General features: G+C 54.0%; 7 protein-coding genes across 7 annotated transcripts; all 7 read right to left on the bottom strand.

Moving 5' to 3' along the window:
- Positions 1-9: 9 nt before the first annotated feature.
- Positions 10-1710, bottom strand: CONPUDRAFT_79406 (Ribokinase-like protein). Its single transcript, XM_007764675.1, has 5 exons — positions 1495-1710; positions 1345-1423; positions 1096-1262; positions 793-967; positions 10-737 (listed from the first exon to the last, which is right to left on the bottom strand). The coding sequence occupies exons 1-5, from the start codon at positions 1623-1625 to the stop codon at positions 258-260; spliced, it is 1032 nt and encodes a 343-aa protein (XP_007762865.1). The 5' UTR covers positions 1626-1710; the 3' UTR covers positions 10-257.
- Positions 1711-2109: 399 nt separating this feature from the next.
- Positions 2110-5915, bottom strand: CONPUDRAFT_87147 (uncharacterized protein; the record flags this gene model as incomplete). Its single annotated transcript, XM_007765542.1, has 9 exons — positions 2110-2857; positions 2960-3200; positions 3320-3419; positions 3498-3539; positions 3590-3696; positions 3759-4592; positions 4644-4743; positions 4802-5285; positions 5344-5915. 9 exons carry the CDS (start codon positions 5913-5915, stop codon positions 2110-2112), a joined length of 3228 nt encoding a protein of 1075 aa, XP_007763732.1.
- Positions 5916-6954: 1039 nt separating this feature from the next.
- Positions 6955-8250, bottom strand: CONPUDRAFT_116490 (RNA binding protein). Its single transcript, XM_007765648.1, has 7 exons — positions 8060-8250; positions 7839-8011; positions 7680-7776; positions 7550-7612; positions 7341-7482; positions 7131-7269; positions 6955-7073 (listed from the first exon to the last, which is right to left on the bottom strand). Exons 1-7 carry the CDS (start codon positions 8214-8216, stop codon positions 7053-7055), a joined length of 792 nt encoding a protein of 263 aa, XP_007763838.1. The 5' UTR covers positions 8217-8250; the 3' UTR covers positions 6955-7052.
- Positions 8251-8667: 417 nt separating this feature from the next.
- Positions 8668-11356, bottom strand: CONPUDRAFT_161873 (uncharacterized protein; the record flags this gene model as incomplete). The annotated part of the gene is made up of 10 exons (XM_007765647.1): positions 8668-8827; positions 8883-9094; positions 9157-9941; positions 9992-10131; positions 10195-10283; positions 10341-10468; positions 10520-10602; positions 10668-10744; positions 10804-10998; positions 11075-11356. 10 exons carry the CDS (start codon positions 11354-11356, stop codon positions 8704-8706), a joined length of 2115 nt encoding a protein of 704 aa, XP_007763837.1. The 3' UTR covers positions 8668-8703.
- A 476-nt stretch (positions 11357-11832) lies between these two features.
- CONPUDRAFT_161872 (uncharacterized protein) lies at positions 11833-13538 on the bottom strand (the record flags this gene model as incomplete). Its single annotated transcript, XM_007765646.1, has 4 exons — positions 11833-11859; positions 11909-12425; positions 12485-12755; positions 12821-13538. The coding sequence occupies 4 exons, from the start codon at positions 13536-13538 to the stop codon at positions 11851-11853; spliced, it is 1515 nt and encodes a 504-aa protein (XP_007763836.1). The 3' UTR covers positions 11833-11850.
- Positions 13539-13890: 352 nt separating this feature from the next.
- On the bottom strand, positions 13891-15582 carry CONPUDRAFT_149330 (uncharacterized protein; the record flags this gene model as incomplete). The annotated part of the gene is made up of 4 exons (XM_007765645.1): positions 13891-14162; positions 14240-14481; positions 14537-14807; positions 14868-15582. The coding sequence occupies 4 exons, from the start codon at positions 15580-15582 to the stop codon at positions 13891-13893; spliced, it is 1500 nt and encodes a 499-aa protein (XP_007763835.1).
- Positions 15583-16242: 660 nt separating this feature from the next.
- CONPUDRAFT_161870 (uncharacterized protein) lies at positions 16243-18974 on the bottom strand (the record flags this gene model as incomplete). Its single annotated transcript, XM_007765644.1, has 10 exons — positions 16243-16431; positions 16500-16711; positions 16778-17574; positions 17628-17773; positions 17834-17922; positions 17998-18125; positions 18187-18269; positions 18327-18403; positions 18457-18651; positions 18738-18974. 10 exons carry the CDS (start codon positions 18972-18974, stop codon positions 16296-16298), a joined length of 2100 nt encoding a protein of 699 aa, XP_007763834.1. The 3' UTR covers positions 16243-16295.
- Positions 18975-19092: the final 118 nt, after the last annotated feature.

Here is a 19092-nt window from a genome sequence, read left to right as displayed (position 1 = left end):
CTAGTACTTGTCGTTCACCACTTGTTGATATTTTGCCCGCTATGCTGTGGAAAGCCATGTGATGTGCCCGTCGTGTAGTACATCGTTAATGTATGATACAGATTGAGAGAAACTGCTGTTGAAAGCCGTGCCGTGGACCCATCAGGCCTCGGGATTGATACGAATGATCAATTGCGAGGTACCATCCCACCTCCGCCCATCACGCTTACACCCCCGTGCGTCCATCCCCGACAGCCCTGATCCCCATGATCCCCCGATCAGAGGATCTGGACCTTGGGCCACTTGAACTGCGGCCCGACGAGCTGCACACACATCGCGCCCATCCTGTGCCCCGCCTCGACACACGCGTCCAGCGTCCTGCCCGCGACATACGCGCCCAAAAATCCGCCCGCGAACGCATCGCCCGCGCCGTTCGTGTCCACAATCAGGTCGTCCGCGATCGGACTCACCGTGTACACCTTGGGCGCGTCGGGCTCCGCGCCCGAGACGACGACGGTGCTCTCGGGCCCGTGCGTGAAGATGACGGTGCGCGCGCGGGACGCGTTCGATTTGGGCGCGGTGGCGAGCGCCTTTGCGACTGCGGCGAGGTCTGTGGGGTCTGGGAGGCCCGTGGCGGCGGCGTAGGCTTCGGCTTCGGATTCGTTGGCGATGATGAAGTCGACGTAGGGGAGGACGGATTGGAGTTGGGCGTGGAAGAATTGGGGGATGAAGGGTGCGGAGAGGTTGAGGACGAACACCTGGGGTTTGTAGGTGGTGTTAGTGGTGTGTAGTCAGGAGTAGGGGATAGCGGACCTTGCTGGCGGCCGATGCCTTCTTGCTGAGCTCGAGAACGGACTCGGTGCCGTGCGTGAGGAAGAAGCCCTCGACGTAGTACACCTTTGCGCCGTCGACGAGCGGGGCGACCTCAGGGCTGGAGAGGTGCGACTTTTCGAACTTCTCGGCGGCGCGGAGAGTGGTGACCAGCGAACTGTACATCGCACACAAAGCATCGTCAGCAGCATGATCTCAGATGGATCGGTGGTCATAATAAAGGGCAGAAGAATAGGGGCGGATAGAGCGGGGAGATAAGATAGAGATAACTGCACAAGCACTCACCGGTGATGACCCGTGATGACAACCGCACACGCACCCGTCTTCTCCCCCTTCTTGACGAGGTACGCCTCAGTGAGACCCTCGCGCTTGTTTGCTGCGCGGAGCTGATCCGCGAGGTCGTCGTCGCCGACACAGCCGGTGTACACGACCGAGTTCGGGGGAAGGACGTACTACCAAGAACCACACATCAGTCAACGGATCGCACTCCCTCGTTCGCTCCTCCACGAGCAGATGATCAAGGACAACACTCACAGCAGCCCCACGCGCAGCGTTCTGGGACGCACCACCAGCGACGTACGTGACCTTGTGGTTCTTCACGATCTCCTCGTAGCTGTGTGCATCATCCAACGACGTTAAATACGCTGTATCCGGCTGCGGTGCGCATACACAGAGAGAACTCACATGGGCGTGTGCTTTTCCTCAGCAAGGATGGCATCGTTGGCCTTGAGATCGTATTTTTTGAGGAGCTCCTCGCCGTTGGTGACCTGCACGTCGAGCAGCGGGTTGCCCAAGCAAAAGAGAGAGTAGGTCATCGTGGTAGTGAGAGGTGAAGGTGGAAGTGGATGAGAGAGAGAAAGTGCGCGTGGGTTGAGTTATGTGGTGGTGGTAGCGGGTGAGAAAACGGCCGCGGGGTGGAAGGCTGGGAGGGAAAACAAAGGAGAGGATTCGCGATGTGTTCGGGGCGCGCGACGGAGGCTGTGGATGGTGATACCGGGTCCTGTAATCTTATCGACGACTAACGTTATCCACTGCAGTAAATTTGTATTGACTAGATGTCGACTACATGCGTAAAGATCCTCTGTGCTAATCCTATTCGTACAGCGAATGCCAGGTGAAACCAAGATGAAAGCTGGGATATACAGGTCGTAAGCAAGATGCGGGTATGTGAAAGCAAGAAAACATCCAAGCATGAGACAGCAACTCGATGGTGCGAAGAAAGGAGCACTGAAAGACCAAGACCGAGATGTTTTCATTAATCAAGAACGAAGGTCGGAAGTGAGAAACCTCGTCAGGCTCTCACTCCCCCTCCTGGGCGAGCGTGTGATCCAGCGCGCGTGCGACCGCCCCCGACACGCTCATCGACTCCGCGAACTGCGTCGTGAACGGCACGCACCCCAGCGCTCTCGCCTTGATAGAGCACAGCGTCAAAAACGCCGCGTTGAACGCGAACTTGCGCGACCTGCGGTACGCGCGCGACGCTATAATGCACTTCACCTCCGCGTCTGGAAAGCACTGGAGGGACTGGAAAGGTGGCACCTTTGCAAAGTCGCGCGCGAGCGCGTCCCACGGATCATTCGTCTTCGACTTGTCGGCAGGCGAGCGGCTGCGGGAGGAGGAAGAGGATTTGGACGCGTCGATGAGGACGATCCACCTCTTGTAGAAGGTGTCGATATGGCGTTCCATTTCTTGCAAGTTGCTGGAATAGAACGGGATACCTTCACGTTCCATGGCCGCGGCCATCTTCTCAGCATCTTCGACTGGCTTGAGAAGGTCCCGGTCGTGTCTCTCGCCCATGGTCTGCTTGCGAGCGTCATACTTTGTCAAAAACGCGTCGCGCATGCGACGCCCTTCATCGACCAAGACGTCGAGGATGAATGGCTTCTGCCCCTTGTCTCTCTTGCAAGGGGCGTCGTCAGAGTTTCGATGGTCCGTGAGATCTCTAATATAGCGAGGCTGCCGGTTACCAGCCATGGTGCGGTGGCGATGGAATTCGGTCGTCTTCACGCGAAGACCAGTCTTGCTCGCATCCAAGCAAGTGGTGAACCTGAATCAAATCTCATCAGAGGCCCGCCCAAACTCGCAAAGCACAAAGACCCACATGTACGCCATACGAATGGCGAAGGCGTTAGCATAGCCTCGCTCGTACACCGCGATGTCATGGAACTTCGAGTAGAGGCCAACTTTTGTTTCGGAGAGACCGAGCAACAGAATCTTCTGGAACTCTGCCTCTGCATCCGCCCGTGGCAGTCCACGGATACGCTTGTCAAAATCGCGGACTGTTTCCACGTTTCGTTCGAATGCGTCTCTAACACCCTGTGGCTCCTCGTAGAGCGGAGTACTATTGAACGGCTGGACGAGCTGCTTGTCCCAGACTACCAGAACCGTGTCTTGTAGAACGTTGGCATATTTCAAATCGCGATTTCAATGCGCGCTCACCTCCGTCATAATCTATAGGCAGCCAGGTGTGATGAGCGAGAGGATAAGGAGAGCAGATATAGCGACTAACCACCACCGCCAAGATAGCTAGCCAGCGAACGAGCTCCACATGTCGGGAAAATAATAACGTCGTAGTATTTTTCGAGTTCGGGGTAAGTCACCGCGCGCACCTACAGCAGAGCACATGAGCACAGGAATTGTCACGACCAAACGTACGGATGTGTGTGACGTCCTGTCGAGACGCTTACCTTCTGGACATCTGACGGGAGTCTCGTAGGATTCCTCAGCACCTGCGGAACAACCATAAGCGTACGTCTCTGGACGATAGAAGAGAGCTTACCAGAACGTCACCCTTGAGAATATCAAAACGCGCACCCGTCTCCGGATCCTTGAACCCATCAGAGGAGCGGAAGTATATCTCCCCCTCTTTAAGAACACCATAAGGGTCTGCAACGCCATTCCCATCATAAGCGCACATCGCATTGCAGCCGACGAAATAAGACACTGACCAGGGACAATATACGCCTCCGCAGACTCCAGAATCGGGATATGCAGCGACTTGACGTAGTCGTCAATGACCATCGTCACGATCTTGCGGATCTTGTCGTACAGCACATCCAGGTTTTGCGGGCGGAACCCAGACTGCAGCAGTTGCATCGCCGCCTCATACACCGACGGCGGCTGCGCAGGCTCCCCCGCCGCACCACCCTCGACCCCGCTAGAAAGCACATGTGCGTCCTCGTCGTCCGTATCAATATCAGCAGGCGCCTCAGAGTCCCTATCGTCCGGCCTCATGCGGCCCAGCCCAAGCGCCCTCGCCTGCCCCGCGATGCGCCTGCGCACGCGCGTAAAGCTCACCCCGCCCGCGCGCTCGACTGCGCGCCACACCGCGACGAGCGCGTTCGGGCCGTCCCACTGCGTGAGCTGCTGCACCTCGCGGTCGAGCCCGGCCGCCATGAGCGCGGTGAACACGGTCTCGGGCACGCCGTTGTGCGCCATGTTCACGATGGTCTGCTGCGAGAGCCGGCTCGGGTGCGTCACGCGCGACGGCGCGAGCAGGTCGAGCACGAGGTGCCCGCGGTCGGCTGGCGGGCTGGCGATTTTGTTCTGCGAGGACCGGATCCAGATCTTCGCGGGCCCGTCGATGAGCTGTTCGGCGGGGTCGGGGTGCAGGAGCCACATCCCTTTGGCACCTGCGAGACGCGCTTGGATGGCCGTCGGGCGGCTGCTGAGGCCCATGTTTCGCATGAGCTGGGTGAGCGCGGCCGCGTTGATCCAGCCGCATCCGTCGGTCATGGTTAACTCGGCTGGAGCCTTCTTCATGCCAGACGCTTCGGGAGAGTCTGGGGTGAATCGTTAACAAGTTATTGCTGGGCTTATAAGTAGACACTCACAAACATCGTCCATATAGAACACGTTTTCTGGAGAGAACTCCATGCCCGGCACAGACGTCGAAAGCGCTAACGCCCACCGAGTCGACCACTTGCTGATAGGCTAGTGAAGTATAATGAGTATTATAGAGGATGGATGGTCAGCCCGCAGCACTACATACCTGCTTATGATTGGCAACGATATCGTTGTGCCATTGAACGATCTGGGCCAGCGAATATCGATACTGATCTCCTTTCTGGTCAGGGCGCGGGGAACGTTCATGATCCTGATCAGTCTCGACCAGGTAAACAGAGTTCTCCTTTGCGTGAACGGGGATAAATACGCGACCGCACAACACAAACGAGTGACGCGATAGATACTCGGTTATGCGCGCGCCGTAGTTCCACATTGTCTGCTCCGGGATTCGCATCTGGATTAGACGCCGAGAGCCGAGGAAGCGCGAGAGGCGGTGAGAGCGAGAGATCTTGGGTTTCTCAAGCTCAAATTCGTAACGCTCTTGCCCTGGGTTTCCTGAGACGCGTAGAGTGATGACCTGCTGGATCTTGCCGCCATACCAGCTATGCTTCCCTTCCCACTCGCCCATCAAACCGAGACCACGACCGCGGTTTTCGACGATGGCTTTTTCTTCCCTATCGTATTCGGACCTATCACCTCCACGCTCAGTCCCCTGTGAGCCAAAGATGACAATGTGACACGACGTACCAAACTTCTGATCCCACTGCCGCAGAACCAGTTCCCCTTCCCTTGAGATCCAGATCCTTCATAACCGCTCCTACCTTCGGCGCAGTATCCGCGCCCAAACCTTTGAGGCGATCCAGCCGACTCGGCGTGACATCCTGCCACGACCACCGGCCTTGAGTAACCCCGCGTGCGATCTCGTATGTCGTGGGCCACGCAAGGCTGCGGTAGTCGATCAGCCTGACGGCGCCGCTGTCGTGCGCGATGATGGCGCGCCCCAGGTTCTCGCCCAGCACGACCGGCCCATGCTTGAAGTGTTCGGCCGGGGAGAACGTGTACTGCGTCACCTCGGGATGGATGGTAGTGGGCGCTACCGTGGGCGTCAGGACGGGCGTCGCTGCTGACTGTATACGGTGACTGGTGTTGAAGGGCCTGGCGGAGGTCGGCCCGGGATCAGACGGCTGCCTGGTGACAAGGTTGACGTCGAGGGCCGGGATCCGGGGCTGGTCGAGCCGCGGAGTTTTTGTCTCCCGCGACTCTCCGCCTGTCATCGCGCGGGCCCGTTTGCTTGGCGACGGCGGGGCGACGGCCGGCATCCTGGAGGGCCCGGCGGAGGCAGACGCGAACGGTCCCGGAGCTCTGACCTGAGCGGGAGGTGCATCCGGCTCAACCACTTATAAATAGGAAATCATCCATGAGCTTGAGCGCCCTCGATAGGAAAGGGTTTACGTACGTTGCTCGACTGACAGGGCCAGCGATGAACTTAATGTTGAGTGTCATGGCGGAAGCAAAAAACCGCGGCTCACCCTCATCCATCTCATAATCATCGTCTGTGGGGAAGAACACGGGGATAATGAGCAGCGGTCTAGCTAAGAATGGAGGCGTGATATTACCATTCCCGTCTTTCACTTTTAGCTTTAAGCTGCCTAAACCATTGCTAATCGGGAGATTGTCCCGAGGGTACGTCTTTCTTGGAGAGTCCTGAACGCCAATCTCTGCAACGAGACCCAGTCAGCCACGACGCACGACAAGCTCAGGGCACGCCACCCACCTATAGCCTCAACGTAGTCCTCCGAGTCCTCCGAGAAGTACCCGTCGACGTCCTCTTCTGGCCATGCTAACGGGGCCTGTCAACAGCAACGTGAGTGGGTCCAATATGGGCGTCCAAAGGTCGAGTCAGGTCGAGTCATCCAGAGGGCCGGGAACGTTTCCAGGTTCGCGGAGTTAGTGTACCTCGTTATGGAGAGCGCAGCTATACCCAATACTCACAGCATTGCTCGGCCTCGTGGCCACAATAGACATCACGCCTTGCTAGACCCTCTTGATCCTGTAAGATGACGGGCGATGGGATGGATGGGTGGTATTGACTCGATGGTGGACGACAAGCGCGGCAAGCGCTCAGTGCGCTTGTTATATTAAAGGAGCACTTGCTAAGTTAGGTTCGCTTGGGCTGTCTACTCCAGGTTTTCTCCGGGAGCCTCCATGTCTCACTTGAGCGTCATGAAGGCACGGATGATTCACGTAGAGGATGGATACTAGATAGTGAAATAAGGAAAACAGTTGTCTCAATAAGAACAAATCATGGCTCTCCGACCTCATGCTCGTCAACGTGTGTGACGACCCCTCACTGGTAGGCGCCGGGTGAGTGAAGTCCTTTGCGACTTCAGCATTACAGAGTAAGATACATGAATACGGAAACTACTATTAGAAGACGAAGAGCAGAAAGCAAACTTTCACTTTCTTGCGAACGTGATCTAGAGAACCAAGTCAGTAAGACTCTGCAAGCAGCCAACAACACCGAGCAAACGCACCTTGATCTTGTTCTCGCCATCGAGCTTGTAGTTGTGCAGCGCATCTTTTGCGACGCCGGCGCTCGCCTCGTCCACGAACTCGACGAACGCGATGTCCTTCTTGGTGGGGATGAGACGCACTTCGTGCAGATTTGGATACCTGTGCGCGCGAGGCGGTCGTCGGGTCAGCTGCGTGTCCTTCTGAGAAGCGTGATCATGCGGACAACGTACTGCGTGAAGAGGGTGGTGAGCTGTTCCTTGTCGACGTTTTCGGGCAGGTTCTGGAGGAAGAGAATCTTGTTCGGTGGGAGGTACTCGTCCGGCATCTGCACGTTCGGCCGCTTGACTGCCGGTGCGGCAGCAGCTCCGTCGACTGAGCAGCCCTTGTTAGTACGAAGAAGAGAAGCGAAGAGGTGAAAGGGGAGGTGAGGGAGACGCACTATCAGTCGCCATTCTCTTCGCGCGGAGCTTCTGCTTCAGTGGATTCGTATACCGCGTGTTTTCTGAAAGAGAAGCGACATATCCCAGTCAGCCACGCCCACACCCGCCCCTACGAGCGCACAGACGCACTCTTATGCTCGTCTCTCTGCGCCTTATGCGCATCAAAGTGCTCCGCGTCTAGCTTCTTCACCACCGCATCAGATCGCGACCTCGCAAACGATATTTGCTACAACGCGTCCTCCCGTCAGCACACCCAAGACACCACGCATGGACAGATATGCGACGCACCATAGGCTTGTTGTACAGCGGGAACCCCCTAACCTCCTCCATCGCCTTCTTCGCAACCTCCGGCGACTCGAACGAGACAAACGCCTGCCCCCGCATGCGCAAATTGCTATGCGCGACAACGTCAAGCACCTCTCCGTACGTCTTGAATAGGGAGCGTAATGACTGCTTAATAACTGCGTATGCGTAAGCACGAGGAGGTAAAGCAGGTGCATAGCACGTACCATCCACCTTGATCTTCTCGTTCAGGTTCTGGATGTAAAGCGTTTCCGAGACGTTTTCGGGCTCCTCCGATGCTGTAGGCGGTTCTACTCCGTTGGGAGCAGCCACCTGGGGCTGTGGTTCCGCGATGTCCATTGGTGGGGCGACGACTTCAGCCATGGTTGAGGGCGACGGGGGAGTGGGATGAGAGGCGGGACGAGACAACGGAGTGTAAGTGCCCTCGATCAAGGCAAGGTGTCTGCATCACGTGTATTCGGCGCGAGTGAAGCCCCTATCTTCGTCGTAATTCACGGAAACGATAGACTCGATATTCGGCTTTGCGTCTTTGTAGAGGGGGCCTGGCCCCTTTATGTTGCCTACCTACCTTCTTGGATGTATATCATATCAAGGTAGGTCATATCGAGAGTTCACGCGATTTTCAACACACTAACGAGTGCTATAGTTTGTCCTCGACGGACGAGTCCGTCTAGGTGCAGTCGAATACTTCACTCCAGCTCACAAACGAGATAATGTTAGTTAGCCAGATTTTAGCTAGGATTACAACAAGGTATAAGCTGGGCGCGAGATTATATAGTCGTAAATATCAGAGGAGATGTCGGTATATAGATCCAGATCGTATGCTACAGGTATAGCTCACGCAGCTGAATTAGAGCCTACCAGTGGTTCCAGCCTTCGGCCTACACTTGGTGGGCTTTGGTTGCACGGGGGGAGTACCAGGGTTACGCAAATAGTTGATGTTCCATTCTGCGTCAAGTCTGCTGATGCTGTGGCTGGTGGAAACAAATATATGAGCGCGAATATGGGTCGACGGCGAAGAACACTGACCGTTCGCTCAGATGATTGAACAGCGCCTCCTTCGACGTGCTCAGCGGTTCGCCTTTCTTATCGTGGCAGAGAGCACATCGCCAGACAGGAGCTAAATCATCCTGCTCCTTCAACCAAACCTCGCTTCGACGGAGAACCTCGGCATCCTCGTCGGATATCTTCTCCCATTGAACTGTCGCATCACCCCAATGTTTTGTCATGCAGTGGTTGACCTGAAAAGACGCTTGTTAACAAGGAAGCGAAGTTAGATCATGGATGCGTAGCGTTAACTGACCGAATCTCGCCACCCTCTAGCAACTACCTGCCTATCGCCGTCGCAGCGCCCGCCAAAGCTGCACTTCAAACACACAAGCCTCGGATCCTTCTCGTCCATAAACTCCGTCGTCGTCTGCGCAGAATACCCACACGTCCTGAGAATATTCAAAACGACCTTCCGTGCCTTCTCCTCCGGCTGCAGATGCTCCGCCGACCAAGGCTTCTGCACCGTCCTCGGGTAATATCCCTCACCGAGCGAAATGCCCTCGTGCTTGTGAAACTCCCATGGCGGAAGGACCTTCATGCGATTACAGTGATGGTGCATGTACTCGGGCCACCACATGAGCGTCGCGGGCGGAACAGCGTCGGACACGCCGTGGTCGTGTAAGGAGTGTATACGATTCTTGCAGCTGAAGACTGTGGTCGCCCATTCGGACGACTCGTCGACGTAGCACCAGTAGTCGATGTTGTAGGTATCGCATGAAGCCATGGCGTCGGCGATCCTGCGGTTGCACCAGTGGGGCATCCAATCGTCGATGTCTCGGAGGGCTTCCTTGAAGACGTCCGCTGGGAGCTCGTCATCGGAAGGCTGTTCGATGAGCGCCTCGATGCGGTCCCACAGCAGATAATCGGCGGCTGCGGGCCAGAGGTGGGCATAGACCGTGTTGTAGCGTTGATGATCACAATATGCCTCTAACGCAGCCGTGCGTCGTCGTTGTATGAGAGCACGACGTTCTTTCCCAAGGCGGTACTGCTTCATGATCTCCATGTACTTGATCATGTCACTTTCGATGTTTGCCCAGACTAAACGAAGCGTCAGATACAAAGAAACAAGCAACAACAGTTTTACGCACTGCGATCAGTCAGAGGTTTCGCCTGTTTGACATGTGGATGATCGTCCAGCACCACCACATCCCATAACTTTGCCTCGAAACGATCAGGGAGCGCAACTATTTCGTCACTCCAGCCAAGAAGGTCGAGTTTAGCTGCAATGCTACGAAATGCCCCGTCAGTATTGGCATTATTACAGCTCACTCGACAGCAGTAACAAACTCACGCTTCGCGACGTTGCTCTCGCAAGATATCTAGCTCAATCTCGCGATTCTTGATCTGATTCGTAGCCCACTCCTCTAGCACGCTGGCGTGCTACAACCACGTCAGCCAGACAGCCTGAAGGTAGCGAAGGAGTAGTGATAGACGCACGGCACCCCTAGCATCAGCTCTCTCTTTCTGCTGCCGCCTATACTCTGACCTCTCTTCAGGACCAAGCTTCTCGAGAGCAGCAACGACTGCCTCCCTGTCTACGATTAGGCAACACGACTGGTCTCGGACTGGGTAGGAGACATTATAAACGGTAAAACCACGAAGCTGGATTGGCTTACGGCTCAAGACCTCCTCGTGAGGAAGACATCTCGCTATCTTCGGACCATATTTGAACCTGAACCTATCGTCCAGCGGCTCCAGGCTAAGCGATGAGCGGAGCCAAGTTTAGCCATTGAGAGTACAGGACATTTATGAGCTGACACTCACTACTTTCGAGCACAGGCACTGCAGTAACGCACCCGTAATCGCCAGTACACATTGCGGATATTGGGTTTGAAGCATCCCTACAGACGACCGTTAGTCTGCCAGAAACCCGGACAGCAGAGAGCGACTCCTGACTGACGTGACAGTGAGTGTCAAAAACCAGGTTTGCATACTCTGGCTGGGGTATGTCATCAGGACACAGTGGGAGATCCGGGACATTCGCAAGAACCTCCACCCATACGCTGACGGATGAGCGGTGCATCAAGACGCGTCTGAAAGGTTTGGTGGTGCGTGCAAGATGCAAAAGATCGATTGGCATAAGCCTGCCAAAGATCTACGCGTCCGCTTGGTGAGCCGGATCTACCACGACGATACGTCACGTCGCACCACGCGAAAGCTGAGCTACCCACCTCGAAGAGGATATCGAGCGGCATCGAAGGTAACAGCTTCAGCCCCGCCTTCAATCCCATCCTTGACTTCTTCTTGACCTGAGTGCACCCAGACTCCTTCACGCAGTACTGCTCCTCGGCGTATTCGGTTCGGGCAGCCGGGGTGAAGTAGGGCTTGAGCCCAAAGTGAGGGACGTGTCGCCATCCGTTGTCTTCCGTGATCTTGATTCTCTTCTTTGGAGACGTATTTTCTTTTGCGGACGCGTCGTCGCGAGCAGGGGCGGGGGCGGACGGAGACGTCATTGCGACAGTATGATTGAGAAACGCGTCGATGGCGTCGGGGGTGCGAGCGATTCCTCAAACGCGCTCTGTCACGGGTGTGACGGGACGCGTTCCGGGATCAACGCGCTCCGGATCCACTTCGGAGTTATTATTTCGCTTCTCTTCTTCCGCCACCTCCTCAAGTGGCGAGTTCAATGTGCGAGGAGACTAGTACACCAAAGAACATTAATATCCAACTCGATTTCCGCGTCCTTGTTCCCCAAGAGCAGTCAGGATTGGGAAAAGACATGAGATAAGGGTTCAAGCTCAAGTATTGAAACTTGATCGAAGTCTGGATTCGGGCGTTGATCTGTGCTGGTTTTCGCGAAAGGAAGAGGTACACTGGTGACACATATTAATTCAAGCCTAGGATCAGTATATTGTACAAGATGGGGTAAGTACGCCATGATGCACGCTAACTGCCTCCCCTAACCGCGTGGTTGATTGGACTTCCATCGCCTTCTTCGAGTCACAACTCACAGTATCTGATGATCGTTCAGACACGTACGGGATAATGGGCGCAATATCACTTACCTTGTTAACAGCTGCACTCCCCTTGACGCCTACCTTCGCCTCTTCGATGACCATCATGCCGCTATACCAAGTCTCGTCACCTTGCGCCGCCAATTCTTCTTCCAACGATTCAAGCCGCTCTTTCACATCGTCAACCTCGTACTCTTCACTGAGCTGCTGAATCACGTTTTCCCGTGTGATACCCGACATGACTTTGTCCTCTGCCAACGCATCCACGAGACACTTGGCAAGTATATCAAGGAAGGTATTTTGTCGATCAACGGTCATCCCATCTCGTATCTTCAAGAAGAGCTTTCTCAATTTGCAGTTGCGAGGGAAAGCGACTTTGAATCCAGCGACCGGACCATGGAACGTGAAAAGGACATAGTCGGCATCTGGGTGCCAGCTCTGCATCGACGTCTGTAGAATCAAGCTGAGCGAGCGTTTGCATTCCGGACGGTATTCGTCGCAAAACTTGGAGACTTTCTCCTTGCCGCAATGGGCCTTGTGCCGCGGCCAATCGGCCTTCTGGCACTCCCTGAAAAATCTCGATGCGTGAGATGGAAAGCAGAATGATGTTTTTATGGACGCACGCACCTGCAGCAGTAATAACATGCAAAATTCAGCTCCCGCTTGCACGCTGTACATAAGAGGAAGCGGAAAGATTGATCAAACTCTTCAGCGGTGCACTCGCAATACTCGCACTGCTGCCCGAAGTTATGCTTTAGGACTTTCCTTGCAGCCCGCATCTCTTGCATGCCTCTGAGACCCCCTATCCAGATGACACGCGGTATCCAAGAGTCGTTCCTCTCCACCTCTTGAGCACATGAATCGTGCACAGCTGCCAGAGACCGTGATACAAAGTGGGCTACGACAAGCGAAATCATATTAGCAATACGGAGACAAAAACGCCGAACGAAGGCGGGCGCTCACCGATGAAATTCAGCCGGAATAGCGTATAAAGTTCGTATACAAACTTGTAGTTGCTGTGAAGCTGGCGCGGGATATCCTCCAGCCGCAAGGCACATGTCCACCACTCGTTCCGTACCCAGTCTGAGTCCGCTAGGTCCGCCTGGTGAGACAAAGCCGTCTCAACAAAGCGATTGATGAATGAATATAGAGCGAGTCCCTTGCGCCTGAGAAGCAACCTGCTAGTGATGTCAGGGCAAAACGACCGAGAATCTTGGCCAAACGTGCAGGACCAGCACGCGCTCTCGAGTGCTACATCAAACACGGATTGACGCTTCTCTGGGCTGACGAGCATAAACCAATCTTTGGGCTGGCATATTGTGAAGTCTGTGCGGCTAAGGGTATTGAACTGGTTTCGAATACTATTCGCGATGGTCTGAGCATTGGTGGTCACCCGTAGCCTCACGCTGCGCAGGTGTTGGTAGTCGGAATGTTGAATTTTCATGGATAGATATGAAGGATCTCGCGCTCTCACTGTATGCAAGAGGACATTCGACGCCGACCTGCTGATCTTTTGCACCCCTTTATCCCAGTCCCGAGCCCACCTGGCGCGGTCTGTGCGTACATCCGCGACTGGGAACCCGTTCTCCTTGTTTGACCACGCTGATGTATCATTGTCGAGTAGGGTTTCAAATCGGGGGTCGCTCGAGCGTTTGAAGACGTCAATTGGAAGCTCTGCCATGATATGTGGCTGCGTAGGTCAGAGCGGAAGATGGTGGTTGGTGTTTGAGTGCGAACGGAAGCCCCTGTCTCAGATACGTCACTTTCGGAAAGGCCCGAAGTGGCATTAGTTTTACTTTAGTTTCCTCGCCCCAGCATAACCCCGTCTCCTTTAGTCTCGGACCAGACGCTCCTTTTGGCTACGCTTTGATGGCCCGGATGGCCCGCAAGAGCTCCGCCCACAAGGAGCGTCTGGTTCGAGACTACGTCTCCTTTAATCTCAGAGTATACTTCTATATTAATATTGACAGCCACATTTGGAGTACCCGTTGAAACGATTCGACAAGCGCTATCACAAACAAGGTCATCGCATTTTACTTGAAAAGGGCTATCGCATACTTGACTTCCTCTTCATTAAACTGGCCCTTCTCCTTCAAGAACTCTCCAGCCCATTCTTCAAGTACATCGGGAATGATGAAACTAAATAGGCTCATTCCCAGGAATCGCTTCGGGTCATTTTCAGCTGCAAGCGCTTCTTCCACCGTTTCGAGGTGTGCACCAGCGTCAACCTCGTATTCCGCTGTAAGTTGCTGGATGATCTCCTCCTTCGTGATCGTTGACGATATATCGTCATCCTCGAGGGCGCCTACTAAGCACTTTGCGAGTATGCCGAGGCCAGTACGGTCTGCATCCATGGCGGCTAGGGCTCGTGTTTGCCTGAACAGAGTTTGCTTCCCTTTGTCGCGTTGGAAGGAAACCATGAAGGATATATCGTGGCGCCGTAAGATTTCACGCTAGTCTTGAAAAGGAAGTAATCCGTATCTTCATGATCGCTCTGCATCTTGAGCTGTAGGAGTAGCTGAAGCGAGCGCTTGTACCCGGGTCGACCCAAGGATCGGCTTTTGGAGACTTTTTCCTTTCCGCAATGAGACTTGTGCTGTCGCCCATTGGACTTCTGGCATTCTCTGGCAATTTATCATTCAGCGACAACAGGTTTGGTGGTAAACAAAGGAGACGTACTTAGAGCAGTAGAAGCACTCGAAGTTCAGCTTCCGCTTGCAGACCCCACAGACGAGAAAGCGAACATCGTCGCCAATTTCATCAGGGCTACGTTCACAGTGCTCGCAGATCAGCAAATCTTTGTTTTTGGACGTCTTCTTGGCGGACATGATACCACGCATGCCTTGGCGGTCAACATTCAGTATGAGCCGAAGCGCTGAGGCGAGGCTATTTTCCATGTCTTCATTCCAAGCGGTAGCAATAGCCGAGCAGGCGTTGAATGCAAAGAAGTCTGTTGAGAGCATACGTGTAAACCTTAAAAGGCCATCGAAGATGAAATATTATACGTTACCAATGAAATCCTGCCGAACACACATATAAAACTTGTAAAGGTAGGCCGCATTTTCATCCGGCAACGGTGGATTGGGGCCTAGTTGTAACGCGGTAACCCACCATTCGCTTTCTACGATGGGGTCACGAGTCGGTGGATTTTCTTCCGCAGATGACGCTATCTTGAAATAGCGGTCGAAGAACGTGAAGAGTTCCATTCCCCGGCGCTTCAGCATCACGGTTCCAATGATTTCAGGACAGAACATGCGAGCATCTTGACCCAGTATGTTGCGCCTGCAGGTCTGCTCGAGAGCCTCGCAAATCATTTCCCACCTCTTCTCGTCGCTGATGAGCCTGAACCAGTCCTTGGGGTTGTAGCGTTCGTTCGCAGAGCCATGGATTCCTCCTCTTACGACGTCTAGGCAGGGGACGCGATTATTTTTCGTCATCTCCTGACATTGGTGTAAGAAGTCGTAGTCCGTGGATTTGATTTCAGCGAGGAAGTGCTGCGGGTTATGGGTCGCCGCAGTCTTGATGAAGACAAGTTGCGCCGACTTCGTCAATTGCTCGACGCCCTTGTCCCAATCGCGGACCCACTTCCCGCGGTCAACGTGTATATCGGCCACCGGAAAGCCAATTTCCTGGTTTGCCCAAGTAGACGCATTAATATCGAGTCGATGCGCAGTTGAAGGGTCTGTCGCCGAGAGTTCGAAGGGGTTTGGTGTTTGGGTGGACATGGGAGACTACTCAAAATCGGTGGAAGCGATAGAGAGAAAACTCGCGCACGTGTCTATCTTTTTCAGACTCCGCCAATCTTCACTGACTTTGACATTCTTGTAATTGTTTCGACATTTCCCTGCTAGTGGTGGGTCGAGGACTCGCAGGAAGCCTGCGTCAGCCTCTTCTGATTGGCGCTAACATGTATGCGCCCATCTCAATATTCAATTCACCAGTTCAAATGATCTTCTAAATCTCCCACCGCTATCGCACCTAGTAAGCACGTGTTAGCTTGACTTGTAGTTATACATGGCGGTGGGCTGGCCCGTTTTACGCTATAGTGCTGTAGTTCTAGTAGTACTGTCCGCCATAGGGCTTATTGCCCTCTTGGACATTAAAATGAGAAATCAAATCAAATCAAGCACTTTGATGCCGAGATCATCGGCCTCAAGCACCTCAGCTATCCCAATTGTAAAGCGCCCGTCATGGTTAACAAAGTCTTTTCTGCCTTCCATGCATTCGTGTTCGTGAAAATGGTATGTCTATCATCCTCCCGCAAGTCAAGTTTAATGTAAGGCCCCCAAAAGGCGGACTTTGAAGCAATACGGTGAGAAACTTTCAGTGGAGAAAAGATGCTCCAAGTTGTCGGTTCGTCGAATTTCAACCACGATTACAGCGCTGTAAGATTAAGGTATATATAAATTGTAAGCAAAGGACTCAATCGTGCACAGTCTTATATCCTCCCAGAAACACTGTATAACATCGCAGCCTTTGGTTTGCACCGCACTGGTTTTGCCAATGCAGGAGGTGCATCAGGAGCGCGAACAAAGTCCACAATCTCCTCTACGTCCTCTGGAATGGCGGCATGCCTAGCGTACGAGAAGATAGATGAGCACCTGCTGGTATACGCCGCAATGAAAGTCTCGAAACGACTCACTGGATATCAAGATGATCGATCACCTCCTGCTTCGTCATGTTCCACGGCTCTGAAGGCAGGTCATGGCACCGTGCGCATTGCCAGGCCTTGGCTTGGTCCTCGCGTTCCTTCAGAGGGCGTTCGCTCAGCCTAAGCTTGTCCGTATCAGCGTAGGACAACACCTCCCATTCTAGCGATGCGGAGCCGAAGTGCTTCACAAAGGAATGGCTGATCTGAAAAAAATGAACGATCCTGTTAGCACGCCCGAAGCGGGACGAGGAGTCGACATCAGAACTGACCGCGTCTCTCCACGTCCATGCAGTGACCTCCCTCTCCCCATCACACCGCCCATAGTTGCATTTGACACAAAGAAACCTTACATCGCATTGATCCATATACTCCGCCGTCGTCGTTGCCACCGAGAGCCCGCATATTTTCAACAGACTCGTCACGATCTTCCTTGCCTTCTCCGCAGGCTGGAGGTACTCGGCCGACCAGGGACGTTGAACCGTGTTGCAGTAATAGCCCTTGCCGAGCACGATATCCTCGTGTTTGTAGTACTCCTCGTAGCGCAGCATACGCGTGCGGTTGCACCGGTGGTGCAGATACTCGGGGTACCACATCAGCTCCGACGAGTCTTTCACATCTTCGTACGAGAACTTGTGGGTGTGACGCCCGTCTGTGTTTGTGCACATAAACACCGCCGTCGCAAGCTGCAGGGCGCGGTCCCCAGCCGTGACCAAGTCCTTGGCGTAGAGAGGGTCTGTGTACATCAGCTGGTGAATGCGCGTGTGGCACCAGTCCTGCATCCATGGGTAGACTTCGCTTAGCGCGCCAGAAAAGTCGTTCTCGGTCAGCGCGTCGGAAGTGGGCTGCTCGATGATGGCTTTGACGCGGTCCCACACGAGGAAGTCGGCTCCTCCCGGCCAGAAGTTGGTGGAGGAAATAGAGATGGGGTTTGCACGCTGATGCTTGTTGTACGCCTGCAAGGCCAGCACCTGACGTCCTTTCACGAGCATATGGCGCTCGTATTTGAGCCGGAACTGTTTCATCTCTTCCATGTACGCGATCATGTCATCCTTGATATTCGCCCAGACTATTAAGATAGTCAGAAGTGGCAAGGCTTGACGCGAAGACGGAGATACTCACTGCGCTCGGTAAGAGGCTTCGCATTTTTGACGTGTGGATGGTCTTCGAACATACCAATGCACCAAGCCGAAGCTTCCCAGTGGTTAAAATCAGGCAGCGCGTCGATCTCCTCTTTCCAACCAAGTTCCTCGAGTTTGGCTTCGATACTGTCCGTCGAGAATGAGCACCCGATACATATATACCAACAATGGATTGAAGAGACTTACGCTTCTTGACGTTCCTCTCGGATAGATGCCAGCTCGCGACCACGACTTTCGGACTGTTTATTTAACCACTTGTTGAGCTCTTCTGCGTTCTACGATGCACGGATGAGCAAATTAGATGTGGTTGTGACCACTACGCATGGTATCGTGGACATGATATGACGCACCGCAGTTCGTGCTTGAACTCTAGCTGTCTCCTCCTGTCGGAACTTGGCTCGTTCTTCCCGATCGAGTTTTTGCAATACTTCAACAATCGCTTCTCGCTCCTTGATGAGACAGCAGTACTGGTCCCCCACTAGACATGAACGCCACTTCAATTGATGGTCAACCATAGCAAACGTTGCTAAGCAGCTTACTTTTGTAAACCTTGTCACGAGCGAGGCACTCTTCTGTCCCCGCACCATACCTCAGATGGAATTTCCTGTCTAAAGGTTCGAAGCTAGTGAAACGTCGGTCAAGATGAGCCGATCATAAGGGTTTAGAATTAACAACATACTGCTTCTTCAGGCATTTGTTGCATAAGCGTATGTGTAGTGTGAAGTACGCGGTGCGAACGCCAGGTACGAGACACCCCTACAATCTGTATTTAGACACCTTGACCGATAGTGAGACAAGATATTACTCACATGGCAAAACGCATCGTACATCAAACTCGCGAACTTCGGCTGAGACATCCCCTCCGGAGCGGCCGGGAGGTCCGGCACATTCGCGAGCGCGTCCTTCCATACGAAGACGGCCGAGCGGTGCATAAGTATGCAGCGAAGGGGCTTTGTAGTCCTCGAGAGGTGCAACAGATCGGGTGGCGTGAGTCTGCCGAAGATCTACGTGTATTGTTGCGATTTTGTACGTTTAGCACCCTCCCAACGACGTGGCAAAGTCTTCGTATATGAGAACCCCAGAGACTCACCTCGAAGAGGATATCCAGTGGCATGCTAGGTAGCATCTTCAGCCTTCCCTTACTCTTCCTTGGCCTGCTGTTCTCTTTCATCCCAGACTTCTCCACACGTTCATCATTGTGCTGCGCGGATCCAGCTGGAGTACCGGCGTTGTCGACCTTGATATGCTCCTTCGAAGATTTCGCTCCTTCTGATGACTTTGGCCGGTAGTAGAGGAAGATAGGGTTGGTGGAAGGCGTGAAAGACATGTCTTCGCGGGAAAGAGCAAAGAAGTGGGTAACTCAGACGCGCGACGCGTCGCGTTACGGCAAATTACGGCTCTATACGTGTAAAGTTACCGAGCGGCTGGCTCAGCAGGCGGACATC

This window comes from Coniophora puteana (genome assembly GCF_000271625.1).
Source record: "Coniophora puteana RWD-64-598 SS2 unplaced genomic scaffold CONPUscaffold_1, whole genome shotgun sequence".
NCBI classification, from domain to species: Eukaryota; Fungi; Basidiomycota; class Agaricomycetes; order Boletales; family Coniophoraceae; genus Coniophora; species Coniophora puteana.
The sequence above is the reverse complement of the archived record's forward strand: the minus strand, read 5'-3'. Positions and strand labels throughout refer to the sequence as shown.

Bases quoted from the DNA above. Each gene is read 5' to 3' on its own strand.
- CONPUDRAFT_79406 (XM_007764675.1), bottom strand. From the start codon at position 1,625: ATGACCTACTCTCTCTTTTGCTTGGGCAACCCGCTGCTCGACGTGCAG. The intron at 1,263-1,344 runs GTGAGTGTTGTC...GGTTCTTGGTAG, and splicing joins ACGCTGCGCGTGGGGCTGCT to TACGTCCTTCCCCCGAACTC. The intron at 738-792 runs GTCCGCTATCCC...TACAAACCCCAG, and splicing joins AGGCATCGGCCGCCAGCAAG to GTGTTCGTCCTCAACCTCTC.
- CONPUDRAFT_116490 (XM_007765648.1), bottom strand. From the start codon at position 8,216: ATGGCTGAAGTCGTCGCCCCACCAATGGACATCGCGGAACCACAGCCC. The intron at 7,777-7,838 runs GTGCGTCGCATA...GACGCGTTGTAG, and splicing joins CGCTGTACAACAAGCCTATG to CAAATATCGTTTGCGAGGTC. The intron at 7,483-7,549 runs GTGCGTCTCCCT...AGGGCTGCTCAG, and splicing joins GAAGAGAATGGCGACTGATA to TCGACGGAGCTGCTGCCGCA.